The 23,648-nt window shown below is 34.6% G+C and overlaps 1 protein-coding gene across 9 annotated transcripts in view; it reads left to right on the top strand.

Annotated features, from left to right (window-relative positions):
• The window catches only part of SNX13 (sorting nexin 13), a 149,353-nt gene that overhangs the window by 78,704 nt on the left and 47,001 nt on the right, over positions 1 to 23,648 (top strand). For all 9 annotated transcript variants that reach the window (XR_004433321.1, XM_033194936.1, XM_033194940.1 and 6 more), the window contains 4 exons: positions 9,783 to 9,921; positions 10,311 to 10,399; positions 15,007 to 15,106; positions 21,100 to 21,293. Coding sequence is in view for 8 of the 9 variants with exons in the window: in XM_033194936.1 (XP_033050827.1) it covers positions 9,783 to 9,921; positions 10,311 to 10,399; positions 15,007 to 15,106; positions 21,100 to 21,293 (522 nt within the window). In the remaining variant the exon portion in view is untranslated. The remainder of the gene's footprint in view (positions 1 to 9,782; positions 9,922 to 10,310; positions 10,400 to 15,006; positions 15,107 to 21,099; positions 21,294 to 23,648) is intronic.

The raw sequence follows: 23,648 nt of genomic DNA, 5'->3' as shown, positions 1-23,648 counted from the left end.
CATGTAAAAAGTAACTCAAAATGGATTAAAGACCTGAAACAACAAAACTCCTAGAAGTATATGTAAGAGAAAAAGCTTCTTAGATTTGACTATGATTTCTTTGATATGATACCAAAAGCTCAGACAAAAATAACAAAAATAGTGAGTGGGAGTGTATCGGACTAAAAAGCTGCCCAGCAAAGGAGCAATCACCAGAGTGAAAAGGTACCCTATAGAATGGGTGAAAATATTTGCAAGCCATGTATCTGATTAGGAGTTAATATCCATCATATATAAAGAAGTCATACTACTCAGCAACAAGAAAAAGAAAAGTATTTAAAAATGTGCAAGATATTGTAATGACATATCTCCACGGAAGTTATACAGATGGCCAAGAGTGATAGGAAAAGATGCACAACATCCCTAATCATTATGGAAATGCAAATCAAAACCATAATAGTAAATGAATTATCTTACAACCATTTGGTCACTATTAAAAGAAGAAAAACAAAATATCAGGTGTTGGCAAGGATGTGGAAAAATTGCAACTCTTGTGCACTATTGATGGAATGTAAAATGGTGCAGACACTTTGGAAAACAGTTTGGAGGTTCTTCTCAAAATTGTTACTGTATGATCTAACAATCCCACGTCTAGGTCTCTATTCAAAAGAATTGAAAACAGGATCTTAAAGGGATATTTGTGTAATCATGATTGTAGTATTCACAGTAGCCAAGAGGTGGAAATTACCTTAAGTGTCTATCAACAGATGAATGCATAATGAGAATGTGGTATACACATACAATGAAATATTATTCAGCCCTACAAAAAAAGGAAATCCTGTATATCCTATAACATGATGAACCTTGAGAATACTGTGTTAAATGAAATAAGCTTATCGTACAAAGACAAATACTACATGATCCCTCTTTGAGTAGTCAAACTCTTAGTAAAATGTTGGTTGCCAGGATCTGGGAGGAGAGAACAAACAGGATTTGTTGTTCAGTGGACCGAGAATTTCAGTTTTCAAGATAAAAGATCAGAGAACTGTTAAAAACAGTGTTCTGATAGTTTATACCACTGTTAACTTAAAATGTTTTAAGGTGATAAATTTTGTTTTGTGTTTTTGACCACAGTAGAAAAAAGAATGAAATGAACAAATTGCCTTTCAGAGTTGTGTTATAATTTTGCCTTTCCAGTGGCAGTATTTGATAGTTCTGGTCTTTCCACATTCTGATTAACATTTAGCATTGTCAGTCTTAAATTTTAACTTCTCTAGTACATACATGTGAATTGGTGTTTTGTTGTGGTTACTTGCAGCTTCTTTATTACTAATGATACTGAGCGTTTTTTCCTGTGATTATTGGCCTGTTTTGTATCTTTTTTTCAAGTGCTCATTTTCTCTCCTTCTGTTTATCTTTTTTAAATTGATAATGTAAGAATGCTTCATATATTCTACATATAAGTTCTTTATCAGGTATATGTATTGCAGATATTATTCCTTAGGTTATGACTTGTTTTTTTTTTTTCTCGTTCAGTGATGTCTTTTGATGACAATTTAAAAATTTTGATGAAACATAATTTCCCAATTCTTGTTCCACAGCTAGTATTTTTATGGTCTTCTCTAGGAAATCCTTGTTTATTTGAAGATTACCAAGTTATTTGTCTGTGCTAAGTTTTATAATTTTTACTTTTATATTTTGTACTATGATTTATCTCCCATTTTTTATGTGTGTGGAATATGACAGTTTAGATTGATTTTTAAAATATAGATATCTAGATATTCTAGCACCATTTGTTGAAAAGACTTTTTCATAAAAGTTATTTCCTTGACACATTACTAAAATATCAGTTTGCTGTAATATGTTTGGTTCTGATTTTGGACTGTGTTCTTTTCTGTTACTCTCTTTGTGTACCCATATGCAAATATCATACTTTCTGATTACTTTAGCTTTATAGTAATATTGAAATGGGACAGTATGAGTCTTTTACAATTGTTCTTTTTCTCTAGGATTGTTTTGATTATTTTCCACATAAAATTTATCAAAGGTTTAGTTTTTATTAAAAACCTATTAGAATTTTAATTGTGATTACATTGAATCCATAGATGAATTTAGGAATAATGGATATTTTAACATTTTGTCTTATCTAGGAACATGGCATCTCTCCATTTAGGGAAGCCTCTGTAATTTCTCTCAGCATTGTTTTATAGTTTTAGAGTTTATGTATCTTTCACATTTTTAAAATAAATTTTTATAAATATTTTATATTTTTGATGCTGTTATAAATGTGATTTGTTTCTTGATTTTTTTTCAGATTGTTTACTATTGACATATGGAAATGATACTGAGTATTATATGTTGATTTTGTATTATGCAACATTTTTTGGATTCTTTAGGTTTTTCTAAATAGGTGTTTATGTGGTCTGCAGACAAGGACAGATTGACTTTTTCCTTTCCAATTTGGATGCCCTTTATTTCTCTCTTGCCTAATTACTTTGTCTAGGACTTTGAGTACTAGGTTGAATAAAATGTGTAAGAGTAGCCATCATTTTTCTCCTGGTTCTTAAAGGAAAAGCTTTTAGATTTTCTCCACTCAGTATGATGTTAACTGTGAGTTTGTCATATATGGTGTTTAATTGAGTTGAGGTATTTTCCTTCTATACCTAATAATTTGGGAGATTTTATTGTGAAGGCATGTTGAATGTTATTGAATGCCCTTTCAACATCTATTGAAATGATAATTTTTTTGTGCTTAATTCTGTTAACATCATGTATTATGCTTATCAATTTTCATATATTGAACCATTCTTGCATTCCTGTGATGAATCCCACTTGATCATGGTGAATAATCTTTTTAATGCGTTGTTGAATTAAATTTACTAGTTTTTTTTTTTTTTTTTTTTGAGACGGAGTCTTGCTCTGTAGTTCAGTGGCGCCGTCTCAGCTCACTGTACCCTCCACCACCCAGGTTCAAGCAATTCTCTCTGCCTCAGCCTCCCGAGTAACTGGGATTACAGGCGCCTGCCAGCGTGCCTTGCTAATTTTTGTATATTTAATAGAGATGAGGTTTTACCATGTTGGCCAGGCTGGTCTTGAACTCCTGACCTCAGGTGATCCGCCACGTTGGCCTCCCAAAGTGCTGGGATTATAGGTGTGAGCCACCATGCCTGGCCAGTTTAATAGTATTCTGTTGAGGATCTATCTTGACATCTTTGTTCATCAGGGATGAGCTTGTAGTTTTCTTTTTTTGTTGTGTCCTTGTGTCGGTGTTAGAGTAATGCTGGGCTTGTAGAATGCGTTTCAAAGTATGCCTTCCTCTTTAATTTTTGGAAACATTGAATATAATCAATATTAGTTCATTTAAAAATATTTGGTAGAATTCAGCAGCCGTGAAGCCATCAGGTCTTGGGCTTTTCTTGGATAGGACACTTTTATTACTGCTTCAATCTTATTACTCGTTACTGGAATGTTCAGATTTTCTATTTCTTTATGGTTTACTCCTGATAATTTTATGTGTCAGGAATTTATTCATTTCTTCTAGGTTTTCCAGTTTGTTGGAGCATAATTATTTGTAATGGTCTCTGATGATCCTTTATATATCTGTTGTATCGTTGTAGTATATCCATTGTCATCTCTGATTGTATTTTTTTGTGCCTCTTATTTTCTTAGTCTAGCCTAAACATTTATTGATTTTGTTTCTCCCTTTAAAAGATCGCTTTTCAACTCAATCTTTTGTATTGTTTTCTTAGTCTCAATTTCATTTATTTTTGTGCTAAATCTTAATTTGGGGTTTGGTTTGTTACTGCTTTTCTAGTTCCTTCAAGTGAATTTTCTTTTTCTTTTCTTTCTTTTTTTCTTTTTTTCTTTCTTTTTTTTTTCTTGATAGAGAGTCTCACTCTTTCAGCTAGGTTCAAGTGTGGTGGCATGATCACAGCTCATTGCAATGTCAGCCTGGCTAATTTTTTAATTTTTTTGTAGAGACAGGGTCTTACTATGTTTCCCAGCTAGTTGTAAACTTCTGGCTCAAGTAGTCCTCCCACCTCAACCTCCCAAAGTGCTGGGATTACAAGTGTGAGCCATATACCTGGCCTACATTCAACTGCTCTATATCTTTTAATTGGAGAATTTAGTCCACTTACATTTAGCTTTATAGTAATATAAATAAATACTGATAAAATAAATAAATACTGATAGGTAAGGAGGTAACTATTTTTTAGTTATAACTTCTTGCTTCCTTCTTACTGTCTTCTTTGGTGGTTAAGTGATTTTTCTCTGGTAGTATGTTTTAATTTCTTGCTTTTTAGTTTAACTATTACAGGTTTTTGGATTGTCATTACCATGAGGCTTACAAAAGATACCTTAAATTTATAACAAGTTATTTTGAACTGATGACAACTTAACTTTGATTGCAAAGAAAGAAACAAAGAAAATTGTAAAGAACTTTAAACTTTAATCCTCCCACATTTTGAGTTTTGTTGTTTCAGTTTACATTGTTGATATCATTCAGGGTCGAATTCTCATTCTGCTTCTCTTGCCATTTCTACCTCATCTGTGATGACTTCCTTCACTGAAGTCTTGAACCCCTTAAAGTCATCTGTGAAGATTGGAATCAACTGCCAATCTTCTGTGAATGTTGATGTTTGACCTCGTCCCATGAATCATGAATATTCATAATGTCATCTAGAATAATGAGTCATTTCTAGAAGGTTTTCAGTTTACTTTGTTCAGATCCATCAGAGGAATCACTAGAGCAAATATCCATAGCCTTACAAAAAGTGCATTTCCTAAATAGTAAGACTTGAGAGGTGAAATTACTCCTTCATCCTAGGGCTGCAGAATGGATATTGTTTTAGTAGGCATGAAAACAACATTGATATCCTTCATCAGAGCCCTGGGGAGACCAGGTGTGTTGTCAGTGAGCAGTAATATTTTGAAAGGAATCTCTTTGTAAGTGGTACATCTCAACAGTGTGCTTAAAATATTTAGTAAACCATGTTGTAAACAGACGTGCTGTTATTCAGGCTTTCTTGTTCCATTTCTGGAGCACAGGTAGAGTAGATTTAGCATAATTTCTAAGGACCCTAGCATTTTTGGAATGGTAAATGAGCATTGGCTTCAACTTAGAGTCACTACTAGCCTCTAACAAGGTACTCATTCTGTCTTTTGAGGCTTTGAAGCCAAACATTGGCTTTTACTCTCTAGTTGTAAAGGTAGTAGAAGGAGACCGGGCGCGGTGGCTCAAGCCTGTAATCCCAGCACTTTGGGAGGCCGAGACGGGCGGATCACGAGGTCAGGAGATCGAGACCATCCTGTCTAATACGGTGAAACCCCGTCTCTACTAAAAAATACAAAAAACTAGCCGGGCGACGAGGCGGGCGCCTGTAGCCCCAGCTACTCGGGAGGCTGAGACAGGAGAATGGCGTGAACCCGGGAGGCGGAGCTTGCAGTGAGCTGAGAGCTGGCCACTGCACTCCAGCCTGGGCGGCAGAGCCAGACTCCATCTCAAAAAAAAAAAAAAAGGTAGTAGATGGCATCTTTTCTCCTTATAAGGCTGTTTTGTCTACAGTGAAAAATCTGTTTAGTGTAGCCACCATTATCAATGATCTAGACTAAATCTGGATGACTTGCCATATAGCTTCTACATCAGGACTTACTGCTTCACCTTGTACTTCTATGTTATGGAGACAGCTTCTTTCCTCAAACCTCCAATTTCTGCTAGCTTCAAACTCTTCTTCTGCAGTTTCCTTACCTCTTTCAGCCTTTATAGAATTGAAGCTAGTCTGGGCCTTGTTCTGGAATAGGCTTTGGACAAACGGAATGTTGTGTCTGGTGTGATTTTCTATCCTTTACCACTAATACTTTCTCCATATCACCCATAAGTGTTCTTCACATTTATCATTCATCTGTTCCGGAGCAACACTTTTAATTTCCCTGAAGAACCTTTTTTGTTTATTTGTTTTGGGTATTCTTATATTGGATAATTGTTTAGTGTGAGAGAGCAAGCTTTCAGTCTGTCTTGGCTTTTGATACATTTTCCTGGCTAAGCTTAGTCATTTTTAGCTTTTGATTGAAAATGAAAGATATGTGACTTTTCCTTTTGCTTGAACGCTTAGAGTTCATTGTAGGGTAACTAATTGGTCTAACTTCAGTGTTGTTGTGTCTCAGTTAATAGAGAGGCCCTGCTAGAGGGAGAGAGACAGAGGAATGGTCAGTTATAGAGCAGTCAGAATATACAAAACAATTTATCAATTAATTTTGTCATCTTAAATGAATATGGTTTGTAGTGCACCAAAGCAATAATAATATCAAAGATCACTAATCACCATAGTAGATATAGTAATAATGGAAAAGTCTGAAATATTCTGAAAATTATTAAAATGTGATTATGCCCATGACGTGGGCACATGTTGTTGGAAAAATGCTGATAAGAGTTTCTGGACACAGGGTTGCTAGAAAACTTCAGTTTGTTAAAAAAACACAGTGTGAAGTGTCATGTAAAGCACAGTGGAATTGAAACAAGGTATTCCTGTATTCTGTTTAATTATTTTAATGACTTTCCAGCTATTCCTTGTTACTACAACCATTATTATTTTAGTGGTTGCTCTAAGAATTAGTGTCCTCTTTAAGCTGTCACCATATGCCTAGAGGGCAGTACTTTATCACCTCATATGAAATATGAAGAACCTTGCTATAGCATAATTTTGGTTAGCCCCCATCCTTTGTTCTTTTTCATTATATATTTTATATCTACACTTATAATTGACTCCACAGTGCCATGCTCATTGTTGCGTTAAACACCCTTTCTTAAAGAAATAAAAAAATAGAAAAAAATTGTTTACGCTCATACATTTACTTAGTATTGTCAGTACTCTTCATTATTCTTTGTAGGTACAAATTTTAGTTTTGTGGTCATTTTTCTTCATTCTGAAGAACTTTCTTTAGGATTTTGTGTATTGCCAATTTTCTTTTTTTTTTTTAATTTGTTTTATTTTATTTTATTTTTTTGAGACGGAGTCTTGTTCTGTCGCCCAGGCTGGAGTGCAGTGGCATGATTTTGGCTCACTGTAACCTCCGCCTCCCGGGTTCAAGCAGTTCTCTGCCTCAGCCTCCCAAGTACCTGGGATTACAGGTGCCTGCCAGCATGCCTGCCTAATTTTTGTATTTTTAGTAGAGACAGGGTTTCACCATTTTGGCCAGCCTGGTCCTGAACTCCTGACCTCGTGATCCACCCACCTCAGCCTCCCAAAGTGTTGGGATTACAGGCGTAAGCCACCGTGCCCGACCTATTGCCAGTTTTCTTGTGACAAATTATCTGACCTTTTTATTCTCTGAAAATATTTTCATTTACTGCCAAGTTTGAAGGATATTTCATTGATGTAGAACTGCTGTACTTTTTCTTTTAGTACTTTAAAAATTGTTTTATTTTCCTCTTGCCTCTGTTTCTAATCAGAAGTCAGCTTCCACTGTATAATTGATCCCTTCCACGTAATGCATCTTTTTACATAGTCTTGTGCTTTTATAGTATTCAGTTATTTGGCCTTTTGTTTAAAATAGATAACATCTCAAGTCTGTTACCTTTTCACAGCCCACTCTTCTTGCTTTGCTTAGTTTAAATTTTATTTACAGTCATAGTTATTAATTCCTCCACAACATCCTATACTTCTTTACCTCTTTATTTGCTTATTGATACTACAGCACTGGTTAAATCCAGCATAAGTGGTACTCCATTCCTACTTTTAAGCAGGTGAATGTGGCTGATGAAGAAAAAGAAACCTACACTGATCTCATTTTAAATTCATGAGCACGAATCTCATTTGTGCCCTTATTCTTTCTTGCCTTGCAGTCATTAAATTTTTCCGGTTATGTTATCTGCTCCACTCTTCTGATCAACTCTTTTATACTTCCTTCACTTTCATTTAGCATATTTTTTTCACATCTTTTCTCTTAGCTCATGACCGTAGTACTCCACTGAAAAAATTGAGGAAATCAAAAGAGATGTTTCGTAATATCCTGTTATCACATACATTTATAACTTGTATCTGTGCATCTATATTTTATATTTTCCTCTGTTACTGTGGATGAAATACCCATGTATCTAGGTAAAGCAAGTCCTTTATGTGTGCATTGTAACCAACTCCTTCTAGACAATTTCATTTTATTGCTTTGGCAATTTTACACTCTCTCTCTGTACCATCACATTTTTACTCTTTATATGATCATTCTTATTATCATACACCTTTGTCATTATCTCTCTCATCTTAAAAAGCAGATGAAGCAAGTCATTGATCTTACATTCCATTTTAGGCAGTACTCTTTTCTCCTGCTTATTTTTTTTACAGCAAAACTTTATGAGAGGGTTGACTGTTGGCTGTCTACATTTTCCCTCTCTTTTTTTCTTTTCTTTTCTGAGACAGAATCTCACTCTGGCACCCAACCTGGAGTGCAGTGGCACGATCTCAGCTCACTTCAACCTCTGCCTCCTGTGCCCAAGCAATTATCTCACCTCAGCCTTCCAAGTAGCTGGGATTACAGGCACCTACCACCATGCCTAGCTAATTTTTGTATTTTTAGTAGAGACGGGGTTTCACCATGTTGGCCAGGCTGATCTCGAACTCCTGACTTAAGGTGATCCGTCCGCCTTGGCCTACCAAAGTGCTGCGATTACAAGCACTGCACCCAGCCATCATTTTTAAAAAACACTTCTTTACTTGGCTTGTTAGAACACCAAAGTTTGTTGATTTTTTTTTCTACGTTTTTGGCCTTTCTCAGTCTTTTTGCTATGTAAGTAAATCTTCTGAGTATCTGTCCTTAGATCTCTTCTTTTTTCACTCTACCCTCATTCTCTTGATTATTTCCATGTTTGTGGTTTTAAGTGTCATCTCCATGTCAATGACTTTTAAATGCGTATTTCTGTGTAGTCCTCCTTTCTGAACTCTTGTCCATCATATTCAAAAGCATGCTAATGACCATTTTTATATTTAATGAGATCTCACACTTAATTTTGCCAAAAACACCCTCATAATATTTTGCCTCCCCGCCACCGCCCCCGGCAAATGCTGCGTCTCTTAATTTTTTTCTCCATCTTGTTTAGTGGTAACTCCACTATTCCAGTTGTCAGGCCAACGATGTTAGTGTAGTTCTGTGTTCTCTTTATTTCATGGCCATATCTGATTTATCAGCAAATCCTTTTGGCGTTGTCTTTACAAAACACTTCTTACCAGAAAACACTTTATAAAACACTTTGTACCATACCACCACTGTCACCACCCTGCTCCCTGACTATATTATCTTTCACTTGTATTATTAACTGGTCTTTTTTTGTGTTTTTGGCTCTGCCTTTATTTTTATACAGCAACACAGTGATTGTGTTATATTTTAGGTTAGAGAGTGTTACTCTTCTGTTTAAACTTTCCAGTTTAACTTCTGACTTGCTTCAGAGCGAAAGCTAAAACCTTTATACTATAACAGAATATTTGCCGTCCATTGCTGCTGACCATATCTTCTGCTCAGCTTGTCTTTGGTTTAGTTCCAGTCTTCATGGCTTCTTTGCTATCATCAAATATTGAGAGCATATTCCTATTCCTACAGTTTCAAGCATGCTATATAATACTTACTTTGTTTTATTTGCAGTCTAAGACCCATTGGTGCCCAATATAGGTGCCCAAATACAGAGCTTTTTTCTTTTTGTTGTAAGCACTGAGTATGCAGCAAATTGTCCTAGCACATAGTAGGCACTCAGGATTCAGTTTTCCTTTTAATAAGTGAGTTCCTCTTTCACCTATTTTTCTTAAACTTGCTTTCAGATCCGGGATTCTAACTGCAACTATGAGGCCTTTATGAACATTATTAAATTGAGTGACAATATTGGAGAGCTAGAAGCAGTCAGAGATAAGGCAGCAGAAGAATTACAGTATCTTAGATCTCTAGATACAGCTGGTGATGGTAAGTAATGTATTTAACTTAAAGTATTTTTTTTGAAGGATTATTATATTTTCAAAACTTTGGTTAATTTACCTGAATGTCATTTTCTGCTATTAATGTTTTCACTTTAATTAAATCTTCCTTATTAGATTAACATGTGCTTAGTTAGAGTAAAAGCATTATTTTCAGAATGCGAGAATGTGATTATTATAATTATCCCTAGAGTGGAGGTAATTGGCATGGTTTACTTTTAATTAAATAATTTCACTGTATAATTTCAGGTGGTTTCTTTTATTGAATAAAACAATTGCTGTCTTGTTGGTTATTTTGTTAAATTACAGTAAGTGCATGTTTAAAGTATTTAATAAATAACATTACCACTTTCTAGTTCATGATTTGTTTACTTTTAGATATCAACACTATCAAAAATCAAATAAATAGCTTACTATTCGTAAAGAAGGTTTGTGACTCAAGAATACAGCGATTGCAGTCAGGCAAAGTAAGTAAAGTACTTTTGAATTAATGTTTAGTTATCAATACTTTATAGGGATTAAAATGCACAGTAAAGGACAAAAAGTAGGACATTTTCCAGTGCAGCACTTTACAAGAGGACTTTAAAAAGAGTTTTCTTTTCGACAATGTGATATAAAGATTTGTTAAAGCATGCCAAAAAGGTTAACTAAAGCGCTGCCTGAAAAATGTTAAAGTAATTGAAGATTTTATTTTATTCCTTGATTTATTTATGCATTTACTTGGGTATCATTTGTTTATTCAAAATTTACATTTATTCAGTTTTGTGAGTTGGATGCTTTTTAGAAGAGCCAAGTAGACAAACTCTTTTCATAGAGTTTACATTTTAGTTGCAGAGTCAGGAAATAAACCAATAAGCAAACTGATGTATAATATCAGGTGGTGATATCTACTGCAAAAAAAAACAATAATAAAGCAAAGTAGCGTATAGAGAATGTCTTGGACTGGTTTAGATAGGTGCTGAGAGGTTTGATGACACTTGATCGTAGTGAGATCTAAATAACATGAGGCAATTAGTCCTGTGCTGTATTTTTGTTTGCCTTTGAAGTATCGATCTTACAGGCAGTCATAAGAGCAGATGCAGGAGCACTAAGGTAAGAATGTCTTTGGTGAATTGGAGGAGGTCGTTGTGATTGGTATGGAATGAATGAGCTATTGTGCTAGGGATGAAGTCATAGAAGAACCGGGGGGGTTAGATCTTATATGGTCATATATGGTCTTACTGGCCATAGTAAGAGTTTTATTCTAATTATGATGAAAATCAATTGGAGATTTGCCCTGGCAAGTGACGTTACCTGACTTACGAGCTAAAAGTTAAAATTACTATCTTTATTCTTTGTGAAGAATAGACACAAAGTGTGAGACAATGTGGGTAAGAATGGAAACTGAAAGATTATTTGCTATACTCCTGATTTAAAACTAGGTAAGAGATATGTCTATGGAGGTTGTGAGAAGCGATTAGAGACTGGATATAGTGCTAGTAGGATTTTCTTAATGGAGTGAATATGGGGTGAGAAAGAAAAAAAAATAACTCAAGGACAGTTTCAGGGTATTTTGGTTTGAGCAACTGTGTAAATAGTGGTGCTGTTTACTGAATTGGGTAACACACAGAGAGGAGGAGGTTTGGAAAAGAGAATTGAGTTTTGGGTATTTTAATTTGATATCCCTGTTTGACATTCAAGTAGACATGCTACTTGGTAATCTTGAGTTCTAAGGAAAAGTTAGTGATGGAGATGAATTTTGTAAATTCTCAACAATTATCAGATGTTTAATGAGAGACTGGATGATGTTACCTAAAAGAGTGTGTGTTAAGTAGGAATGCATTGGTGACTTGGTCCTACTACACTTCAGTGAATAGAGTTTAAGACAAAGTAAAGAATCTAGCCAAAGAAACAAAGTAAATAGCCAGTGAGATTGGAGGAAAACCTGAGCATGTGATACTGAAGCAGGATATTTCCCTGACCCCTTCGCAGGACTTGCAACAGGGGTGTCTTGTTTACTCATCCTGCCATTCTCAACTTCTTGTGGTGGGGAGCGCGCAAGCAAATGAGTGGGAACTTGAGTAAAGGAGTACTGGAACAAGCCTGCCAGTTCGGCACTGGCGAGATCAAACTCCACTCACTCGGAATAGGGAGTGCACAAGTGAGTGGGTGGAGGAACTGACCGGATGCATTAGTGCTGGCAAGAGCAAACCCTGTTCAGGCCCTACAGCTGTCCAGTTGGGGGTGCCTGTGACTCCCAGAGCCCCAGAAGGTGTGTTACAGTGCTCTCTTAGCTCTGCTGTCTGTGGATGGCTTAAGGGTTAACAGCTCAGTGGACCATTTGCTTTTTTTGCATGAGGCGGATGCCCTCCGCCGGTGAGGGCAAAGGGCCAGTGTGACAGCCTTTTGTGTCTGCACTCGTGGCTTCTGAGCTCTTATTTGGCGTCCAGGAAAAATGAAGTCACATGAATGAGTTGAAAGATGGTAAATGCTGGAGATTTTATGGCCGATGAAAGTGGCTCTCACTGGGAAGGGGAGCTGAAAAGGGGAATGGGGCGGGTAGGTAATCTTCCCCTGAAGTCCGACTGTCTCCATTTGGATTCTTTCTGAAGTTATGCCATCAAGCTGTCCCTTTGAAGTCAAGTTGCTTCTCTCCAATGTCCAGCCATGGTCCCGGCTACCAACTGAGTCTGGGGTTTTTATAGGCACAGAATGGGGTGGTGTGCGGCCATGGATGGTTTAGAAAAAGGCAACTTTTGAGCAGGAAAACAGGCATGTAAGTTTTCACTTAGGGCTCCAGTCTCAGGCTTTTTGGCTTGAGGGTGGTGTTTTGCTAGGGACCGCCCTTTTCTGCCTAGAATTTTGTGCACCCTGTCCCTATCAATATCTCAGAAGCCAAATGTAAAAAGTGTTTATAAAAGGGAAAGATGAGGTGTATCAAAAGATAACATGGAGAAAGATGAAGACTGAGACTTGATCAGTGGACTTACTACCTTCTGGATTATTGGTGATATAATGAGAGCATTTTTTTGTGGAGTAGTGGAGAAAATCTTAATTGGAGTTCGTCCATGAGAGAATGAGAAGAGGTAAATTAGAAACAGTAATGATAGTTGCTCTTTAGAGAAGTTTTGCCCTAAAGGAGAGCAGAGATTTGGGGTTTTAAAGCAGGAAAAAACATTTCTTAATACCCTTAGGTTTTTAATGAGGTCACATTTTTGCTGTGGTTTTCTGTTTTGAAAATTTATTTATGACTCTCTGGTCTTATTAATTTTACAGTGTATTTAAATTCCTTAAGGAATAGAAGAATTATTTTTAAAAACCGTGGTGGCACATGCCTGTAATCCCAGCTACTCGGGAGGCTGAGGCAGGAGAATCACTTGAACCTGGAGGTTGCCATGAGCCAAGATCATGCCATTGCACTCCAGCCTGGGCAACAAGAGCGAAACTCCGTCTCAAAAAAACAAACAAAAAAACACGTTAAATTTAGTTTTCTAGGTGAATTTTAACTTAAGAAACATTACTTGAGGGCCATATTTGTTACGTGTGTGTGTGTGTACCTTTGTTTTGGTTAACTTTATTTTAAAACTAGTTTATATACTCATGCAAATTAGCATAGAAGAAAGATACAGTTTCACTTGTGCTTTTCTTTACTGCCTTATCTAGATCTCAGAGGTAGTGATCTTTCAGCGTCATTACTCAGTGTGTTTTCCCAGGCACCTTTTGATATTGAATCCTTTTAAAATTTAGGTATTTTGTTTGCAAGCCTGTCAATTCCATTTTGAATACAAGCTTTTATTTTTTAATGAGCTCAGATCATACAGTGTTTTCCTTTGTAAATAAACTCAGAATCCCCACGGATTTGCAGTTACACAGCTATGTTACTTATCTTGAAATCTTAGAAACCTTTATCCTCAGTGAATTTTCCTTCCCATCCTGTATCTGTGGAGCTGCTGCTGGGCAGGATAAAGAGGTGATACAATTTGAAGAAGGGAGACTTAGTAGAAATCATGTGCTGGCTGTAGGTTGCTCTCTACCGGACTTTGAAAGTCTGTTCGCTGTTATTATTCAGTACTTACATGAAGGAAAATACAAATTATAGAGATGAATTTGTTTTTCTTTTTTAATTCTCTTCATTTTCCTTTGTTTACCACTTATGCTTAATTTAGTATCTGCCTCTGAATATGGCAGCCTACTTCATTTACAGTAAACCTGCCTATTTTTCTTTTTTAAATAAAGGTTCTGAAATATGGATTTGGGAATATAGAGAAGCCAGTGAAAATGAATAATTCATGGAAACATTATGGCTATTATGGAAAGGGCAGCAGCATTTGAAAACACATAGTCATACTTACCGGCTTTGTGACTTAATAGGCAACCTTTTTCATCTTTGTTTTCCCTATCTGTTAAGTAGGCTTGGTGATACATATCCAACAATATTGCTGTACAGATTAAATGAAGTAATATGTGTAATGTAACTAGCACAATGCCTGATACGTAGATGCTCTTTAAATTTTGAACCCAACTTTTCCTTTTTTTTTTTTTTTCATACATAGGTTGTTTCCTTGTTCTGTGACTTTGAAAAGTATGTCTGAAATTCACTGTTTAGAGAGTCTGGAAAAAAACACATTTTCTGTAATAATTAGAGATTTTTATTGAGTTAGGAGCAAAATTACTCTTTAGGCATATTTTGCTTTCCTAGTAATAAATAGACTTTATACATGAAAATGTTGAGTTTTAAAAATTCTTGCATATATTAAACATTTCCTTCACCCTTTTAGCCTCTGGAATGTTCATTTTCATTTGGAATATATATATAGAGAGAATAATTGAAAATATAGTGATTTCTATTTATTTTATATTGAAAGAGTTGAATGCTAATATTTTTAATGTGTTAATATTTTTAATTTGCTAAGCAACACTTAACTAGGAATTTAAATTCACAGAGTGTATATCTATTGGGAAACAACATGCATGAGAAGGAAAGAACTTCATCTTTACTCCATTTTAGCTTGATTTTTTTCCTTATATTTATGTAAACATCTTTAACAATGAATGATTAGATAAAATATTAACTTATATTCACTTTTGCCTGTAGGAAATAAATACTGTGAAACTTGCAGCAAACTTTGGGAAACTTTGCACAGTCCCCCTGGACAGCATTCTTGTAGACAATGTTGCACTACAATTTTTTATGGGTAGGTAGATCAATTCTGTTTAAATGATATAGCCATTGAATTTCTTTTTCCATTTTTTATTGTGGTAAAATACACATAACATTTAGTATCTCAACTATTTTTAAGTGTATAATTCAGTGATATTAAATGTATTCATGATATTGTACAGAGATTACAACCATCAATCTCCAGAATTATTTTTATCTCCCAAAACTGACACTCTACTCATTAAACACCAACTCTCTCCATTCCCCACACCCTCAACCCCTGCAACCTGTTCTGCTTTCTGTCTCTATGTTTTTGACTACTCTTAAGTACCTCATGTAGGTGGAATTGTACAGTGTTTGCCTTTTTGTGACTGGCTTACTCACTTAACATGAATATGCCCTCAAGTTTTATTCATGTTACAGCATATGTGAGAATTTCCTTCCTTTTTAATGCTGAATAATATTTGTGTGTGTGTGTGTGTGTGTACACGTGCACATACTCGCTTCTCCCTTTACTTCTTCTCCCTTCCCTCCACTTTTCCTAATTTCTCTACCTAGTACTTCCAGTACTACATTGAACAGAAGTGGCAGACGCAGGCATCTTTGTCTTGTTCCTGATCTTAAAGAAAAGTATTCTGTCTTTCATCATTGAGTATAATATTCACTCTGAGCTTTTTCATGTATAGCTTTTATTATTTTGAGGTAGTAGCCTTCTGTTCCTAGTTTATTGAGTCCTTTTGTCATGAAAGTGTGGAATTTTGTGAAATGCTTTTTGTGCATCAATTAAGATATGTGGTGTTTATCCTTCATTCTGTTGTGCTGTATTACATTGATTTTTTTTTTTTTTTTTTTGTATGTTCAACCATCTTTGGATTCCAGGAATAAATGCTACCTTAGTCATGGTGTATAATCTCTAATATGCTACTGAATTTGTTTTGCTGGTATTTTATTGAGGATTTTTACATCAATCTGTATAAGGAACATTGGTCTGTAGTTTTCTTGTACTATCTTTATCTGGCTCTGTTTTCAGAATAATGCTGGCCTCATAGAATGAGTTAGGAAGTGTTTCCTGTTTAATGTTTTGGAAAAATTTAAAAAGGATTGGTGTTACTTTTTCTTTAAATATTTGATAGAATTCACCAGTAAAGCTATTCAGGTCCAGGTCTTTTCTTTATTGAGGATTTTTGGTTACTGATTCAGTCTCCTTACTACCTATCAGTCTCCTCAGATTTTCAATTTCTTCATGATTTAGTCTTGGTAGATTTTCTGTGTTCTAGGAATTTTTCCATTTCCACTAGGATGTCCGATTTATTGGCGTACAGTTGTTCATAGTACTTTTAGTTTTGTAGAATCATTAGTTATATCCTCACTTTCACTTCCGATTTTAGTAACTTCAGTCTTTTCTCTTTTTGTCCTCCTAGATAAATGTTTGTCAATTTTGTCACTCTTTTCAAAGAATCAACTATTGCTTTCATTGACTTTTACTGTTGTTTTTCTGTACTCTCTTTTGTTTATCTCTGCTGTAATCTTTACTGTTTCTTTCCTTCTCCTAGCTTTGGGTTTAATTTGTTCTTTTTCTATTTCCTTGCGTTGTACAGTTAGAAAGCTTTACAACGTAAGTAAAGATGATTTGAGATTTTCCTTTTTGCTGTGTCCCATTAGTTTGGTATGTTATGTTTGTTTTAATTAATCTTTATGTATTTTCTAATTTCTCTTGTGATTTCTTCTTTGATCTATTGTTTGTGAGAGTGTGTTTTCATGTTTTCAAAGGATACGTAGGGTAAATAAAAAGTGTGTTGTTTGATTTCCAAAAATATGAGTTTTCCAGTTTTAATTTTGTTACTGATTTATAATTTTATCCCATTGTAGTTGGAGAAGATACTTTGCATGATATCCATTTTTAAAAACTTTATGAGATTCAATTTGTGGCCCACTGTATGGTCTGTTTTAGAAAATGTTCCATGTGTACCTGAGAAGAAGCTGTTTGCTGTTGTTGGAAAGTGTTCAGTATGTTTGTTAAATCTACCTGTTATATTGTGTTAAGTCCTCTATTTCCATACTCATCTTCTGTCTAGTTCTATCCATTACTGAGAGTGGGGCACTGAAATCTCAAACTATGATTGTGGCACTATCTCTTTTTCCCTTCAAATCTGTCTGTTTTTGTTTCATATATTTTGGTGATCTGTTACTAGGTATGAAGATGTTCATAATTGTTGTATCATTTTGTTATGCTGAATCTTTTATTAATATATAATGACCTTATTTATATCTTAACCTTTTTTGATTTAAAGTCTATTTTTCCTGATACTAGTATAGCCTCCCCTGCTCTATTTTGGTTGCTGTTTGCATGTGATGTGATTTTTCATCCTTTCACTTTCAATTTATTTATGTCTTTGTATCTAAAATCTTTGTAGACAGTATATCATTGGATTGATTTTTTTAATCCATTCTGCCAGTCTCTGTCTTTTGATTAGAAAGTTTTATCTATTTACATTTAAAGTAATTATTAATAAGGAAAGACTTCTGTCATCTTATTTGTTTTCTACATGATTTATATCTTTTTTGATAGTCATTTTCTACGTAACTGACTTCTTTTGTATTTAGTTGATTTTTTTGTAGTAACATGTTTAAATTTCTAATTCCTCTTATGTATATTATGTAGCTATTTTTTTGGTGGTTACTATGGGGATTACATGTAACATCCTAACTTTATAACACTGTAATTTGAAATTATATCAGCTTAATTTCAAATGCAGTCAAAACTTTGCTCCTTTACAGCTCTGTCACCATCCCTCTTTTGATGATGTCACAAAACTAAGTCTTTACAAATTGTGTGTTCAAAATATGAACTAATAGTTCTTACTTAAATGAGTTACTTTTGTAAATTTTGTAGAAACCAGGATGCGCAGTAACAAAGTACAATATTTCTGGCTTTCAGACTGATAGTTAATTTTTTAAAAATCATATTCGTCTTTCCAGTCACATAGAAAACAAAAAAAATAGAGTTACAAATCATTGTTAATAATACTAGCTTTTATAACTGCCCATATTTTTATTTTTACTGAGATATTTATTTCTTTATATGATTTCAAGGTACTAAGTTACTATCTAGTGTCCTTTTGTTTAATTTACCCTTCAGCACATTTTGCAAGGCAGGTCTTATGGTAAGATGCTTCCTTCGCTTTTGTTTTTCTGTGAATCCTTACTTCTCTCTCATTGTGAAGTATAGTTTTGTCAGATGCAGGAACTTGACAATATTTTTCTTTTAGCACTTTGAATATCACTCCATCACCTTCTGGCCTCCAAAGTTTCTTGAAAGAAATCCGCTGATAATCATTTGGGTTTTTTGTATGTGTTGTTTTTCTCTTTCTGCTTTCGGATGATTTATATTTTGAAAGTTGAATTAGAATGTGTCTCCATGTGGATATCTTTGAATTCATCTTAGTTGGAGATTGTTGAGCTTTTTGGATATTTATAGTCATGCCTTTCTTCAAATTTGGGAAATTTTCAGTTATTTCTTCAAATATGATCTGCCTGTTTCTCTCTTTCTTCTCCTTATAGAACTCCCACATGTAACTTGGTCCTGCAGGTTCCTTAGGCTCTGTTTACTCTTCTTTATATTTTTACATTCTGTTTCTCGAATCTACAACTTTTTTTTGTTTGTTTGTTTTTGAGACGGAGTCTCGCTCTGTCGCCGGGCCTGGAGTGCAGTGGCCGGATCTCAGCTCACTGCAAGCTCCGCCTCCCGGGTTTACGCCATTCTCCTGCCTCAGCCTCCCAAGTAGCTGGGACTACAGGCGCCAGCCACCTCACCCGGCTAGCTTTTTGTATTTTTTAGTAGAGACGGGGTTTCACCGTGTTAGCCAGGATGGTCTCAAACTCCTGACCTCGTGATTCGCCCGTCTCGGCCTCCCAAAGTGCTGGGATTACAGGCTTGAGCCACCGCGCCCGGCCTGAATCTACAACTTTTATTATTCTATCCTTACATTTGCTGATTCCTCTGCCTGTTCAAATCTACCTTAAATTTCCTTTAGTGCATTTTTAATTTTAGTTATGTACTTTTCACCTCCATCATATTATTTTGGTTTCTTCTAGGTTTTCTATCTCTTTATTGATCTTTCCGTTTTGTTCATAGATTGTTTTCTTTCTTTACATCCTTTTTTAGTCTTTTGGGCATCTTTAAGGTAGTTATTTTAAACTCTTCTTCTAGTAGATCTTCCGTCAGGTCTTTTTTGGGGACAATTTCTGTTGAGGTATGTTGACTTTTTTTCTTCTTTGAATGGGCCACACTTGCCACATACTTTGTGTGCCTTGTGGGGTGTGTGTGTGTGTGTGTGTATGAATAACTGGCTGTTTGAATCTAATAATGTAGTAACTCTGGAAATCACTTTCTTCCCTTTCCTTAGGGTTTGCTGTTCTTTATTGTTACTGTTTTTGTTTTTAATATGTAGGCTGTCTATGCTAAGGATCAGCCTGAGGTATAAACTTAAAGTCTTCTCAAGACTATTCTGAGCTTGTGCTTTTCCCTGGGCAGGTATAGTCACTTTCTAATTTTCCCACATATGTGGTTGCTTTTGAATGTCCTCATTTTTAATGCATGGCTCCCAAAGGGAGAAAAAGATAAAACTATGGGAGTCAAGGGAGAAAGGGTGCCAGTCTTCTAAATACCTTGCTCGTTAGTTCAGCAGGAAGGAAAGGGGCTTGGACCAATCAAGAGATATGCGACAACAAAGGCTACCTATTTGTGTGCACCTCTGTGATCAGAAGCAGCAGTGTGCTGTCAGAGCCTAGATTCTGAATATTTGAAGGACAAGTTGTTTTTTTTTTTTTTTTTTTTTTTTGAGGCGGAGTCTCGCTCTGTCGCCCAGACTGGAGTGCAGTGGCCAGATCTCAGCTCACTGCAAGCTCCGCCTCCCGGGTTTACGCCATTCTCCTGCCTCAGCCTCCCGAGTAGCTGGGACTCCTGATTCCTGCTTGCTGTGTACAAACTAATTCTGGAGTGCATGCATAGCTACTTGTTCTAGGGGTCTGGGAGTGGGGAATGGGTAGCTGCAGTTGTGCTAAGAGCTGAAATGAACTGAAATTAACCAGAGCTTACTTCCCAAGCCTTCCCCTAAATGTTGCAAATCTTCAGTAGATTCCGGAGTTCCAAATTAGTTACATCAGATTCTGCCATTGCACTTGCTGTGGAGGTGGAGAGATAGAATTCTGGTGTTTCACACTCCCACATCTTCTTTGAAATTTTTAAGAATTTTAAATATTATTAAATTTTAAGTAGTTAATATTTTGCATGCCAAATTCAGTCCTCTCTTTATTCTCTGAAATGTTTTTCTTTAGAAACCATGGAGGTAGAGCTTTATTTTGTTTTGAAGGAAATAGTTATCAAAACTAATGTGCATTTACCAAACTGCTTTTAAAATAAATTCTAGGAGATTCTAATGCAAATTAAAATTCATTGAGAAAGAGTACTTTATTGGGAACATACAATGTATAAAACCTGTTTGTATCATTTTTGTTCATGTGTACATGAGGGATTTTGTTTTTATACCATTTTAATATATATATTTTTAATTTAGATTTTACTGCTATTACATTAGAATTGCTTTTATCTGGAGGACATTTTCAGTAAACCTCTATACATTTTCATTTTTGTGATAAAAATATAAATATGTGGTTTGTTGAGTCATTTTAAAAATATGTCTAGAAATATTCATATTATAACAGTCTTTATTGAGAACAAATGTTGAATGTTTTATGTAACAAATTTATTCACTAGAGATTTTATCATGAAAAGTGGGATTTAAAAAATTATGAAATATATTCCTTCACTTTTGTTTTTAACATAACTTTTTTTTAGCATAACTAATTTACAACTATATTTTCACCTCAGGGATTTGCTAAAATATTTTCAAAATGTGGAGTTTTAAAAACTTGAAACTTTAATCCTTCTTTACTTGTCATACAACTACATGGACCCCAAATTGTGTGACACTAATATTTATGTTATTATGGATTTTTGATTGGTAGATTACATGCAGCAAACTGGAGGTCAAGCACATCTATTCTTTTGGATGACAGTGGAAGGATACCGGGTTACCGCCCAACAGCAGCTAGAAGTTTTATTAAGTCGTCAGAGAGATGGAAAACATCAAACCAACCAAACCAAAGGTCTTTTAAGAGCAGCTGCTGTTGGAATTTATGAACAGTATTTATCAGAAAAGGTGAGGGTTTCTTTTGATTACTGTTTTCTTCTTTATCAGTATTATTAATAATTTTTGTAATCCATTGCTTCTGCCAGGCTGACTACCTCAAAAACATTGTTTCCTTTAATCGATAACAAACTTTCTGTCTGTCTGTATCCTCGTTTAAGTGAAGATTCTGATGTTTAGGCAGTCAAATTATCATGTCCACAGTCATGCAAATACTAAATGACAGAATCAAGATTCAGGGTCACATATTAGATTCACTACAGGCTGAAAGTAAAAGTATAGAAAAAGATAAACCATGCAAAAGTAAACAAAAGAGAGTACATATATATTTTTAAAAAATGTATGTATGTTTAAATGTATGTATTAAATATATATACATTTAATAACAGCCCCCCAATGAATGAAACAAAAATTTGCAGAATTGAAGGGTAAGAGAGACAATTCAGCAGTTATAGTTGGAGACTTCAATACCCCACTTGCGATAATTGATAAAACAATTAGAAAAACATCAAAGATGTACAAGACTTCAGGAACATTGTAACTCAATCCTATAGAATAATATATATATGATACTATAATTCTGTAGAATGTAATACATCTGTAGTGTCTATAGAATATATTTTATATAATTGTATAGATTATTATAGAAGTATAGAATACATATATAGAATAGAATTGCTTTAGAACTTATAGAATACATGTATTCTAATAATGTAATATTCTAATAATATAATAATTCTAATATTGTAATTTATGTATATATGTAATATATGTAATATTGTAATACATATATGTATATTATTCTATAGACTATTTCCTCTAATGACAGCAAAATATGCATTATTTTCCAGAACACATGAAACATTCTCCCAGATAAATCATTTGCAAGGCCATAAAAGTCATCTCCATTTAAAAGTATTGGAATCATTCTTTGATCAGAATGGAATCAAATTAGAAATCAACAAAAGGAAATTTGGGGAAACTCCAAATAATCGAAAATTAAACAACATATTTCTAAATAGCCTCTGAGTCAACAAGAAGTGACAAGGAAACTAGAAAGTATTTTTAATTGAGAATGAAAATGCATTGTATCAGAATTCATGAGATGCAGCTACTTAGTGATTGGAAGAATATTTGTAGCTCTAAAAATGTGTAGGATAAAAGATCTACAATCAACAATCTTAAGTTTTTACCTTAAAAATCTAGAAATGAAAAACCCAAGGCAAACAGAAGGAAAAAAACAAAGATTATTATGAGAATCGTGAATAGAAAACAGAAAAACCATAGTGAAAATCTAAAACCAAAAGTTGGTTCTCTGAAAATATCAACAATATTGACAAACCTTTAGCTAGACTGGCCCTGAAAAAATGGGAGGAGACACAGATAACCAAATTCATAAATGAAAGAGGAGACATGAACCCTGACCCTACGGAAATTAAAAGGAGTAAGCAAATACTATGATCAACTTTATGACAACAAATTAAACAACTTAAAGTGGACAAATTTTTAGACACAGATTGCCACACTAACTCAAGAAATAGAAAAGATAATTCACTTAATTAGGTCTAATTTTTGCTGGCTATAGAAAAAATGCTAAAATCTTGGTCTGTGGTAAAATCATTTTTTTAAGTATAGGACAAGAAAAATGTTTTTCTCTAATTTGAAATACTTTTTAAATGAAAATGGAGAAAAGGATTACAGTAAACAGAAATTTATATACTGTTTCTCTAAAATTGGTAGGTGATCTTTGATGAGGCCAAAAGCAGCCTAGAAAAGAGTTGACAGACTGACCTGAGTTGTTTGATGTTACATGTAGGTTGTGGTAAAAACTCATATAGTTAACAGAATGACTCCTGTTTTTGAAATAAGACTACTTGAATATTTAAAAAAAAAAAAAAAATGTGTCACCAGAAAAGCCAACTTAAACAGGATTTTCTAAATTTCTTTACTAAAACTAATTTATCTGGAATTGAACTTCAGTTTCAAAAGTTTGTCTATTTAAAAACCATTTTTCCTCATAAAGGGATTTAACTTATGATAACATCATTATGCTTCAAAGTATTCAAAAATGAGCATTGTAGGCATGGATAGCCTGTGTGATAAATTTATAGATGGAAAAGGCCTGATTGACAAACAATTGATCTACCTACCAAACAAGCCATATATATGGTTTTTGGACTTTTTTTTGAGCACCAAAATCCAATTTCTACACATTTAAAAACCTGTTTTTAATAAACAAAATCCCAATTATTACATGCCCAAATTATTTTGTTGAAAGGATATTTAGGCTAGGCGCAGTGGCTCACACCTGAAATCCCAGTACTTTGGGAGCCCAGGGTGGGAGGATTGCTTGAGACCAAGAGTTCG

The sequence above is a fragment of the Trachypithecus francoisi genome, unplaced genomic scaffold (genome assembly GCF_009764315.1).
Source record: "Trachypithecus francoisi isolate TF-2019V2 unplaced genomic scaffold, Tfra_2.0 Lachesis_group4, whole genome shotgun sequence".
Lineage (NCBI taxonomy): Eukaryota > Metazoa > Chordata > Mammalia > Primates > Cercopithecidae > Trachypithecus > Trachypithecus francoisi.
The sequence above is the reverse complement of the archived record's forward strand: the minus strand, read 5'-3'. Positions and strand labels throughout refer to the sequence as shown.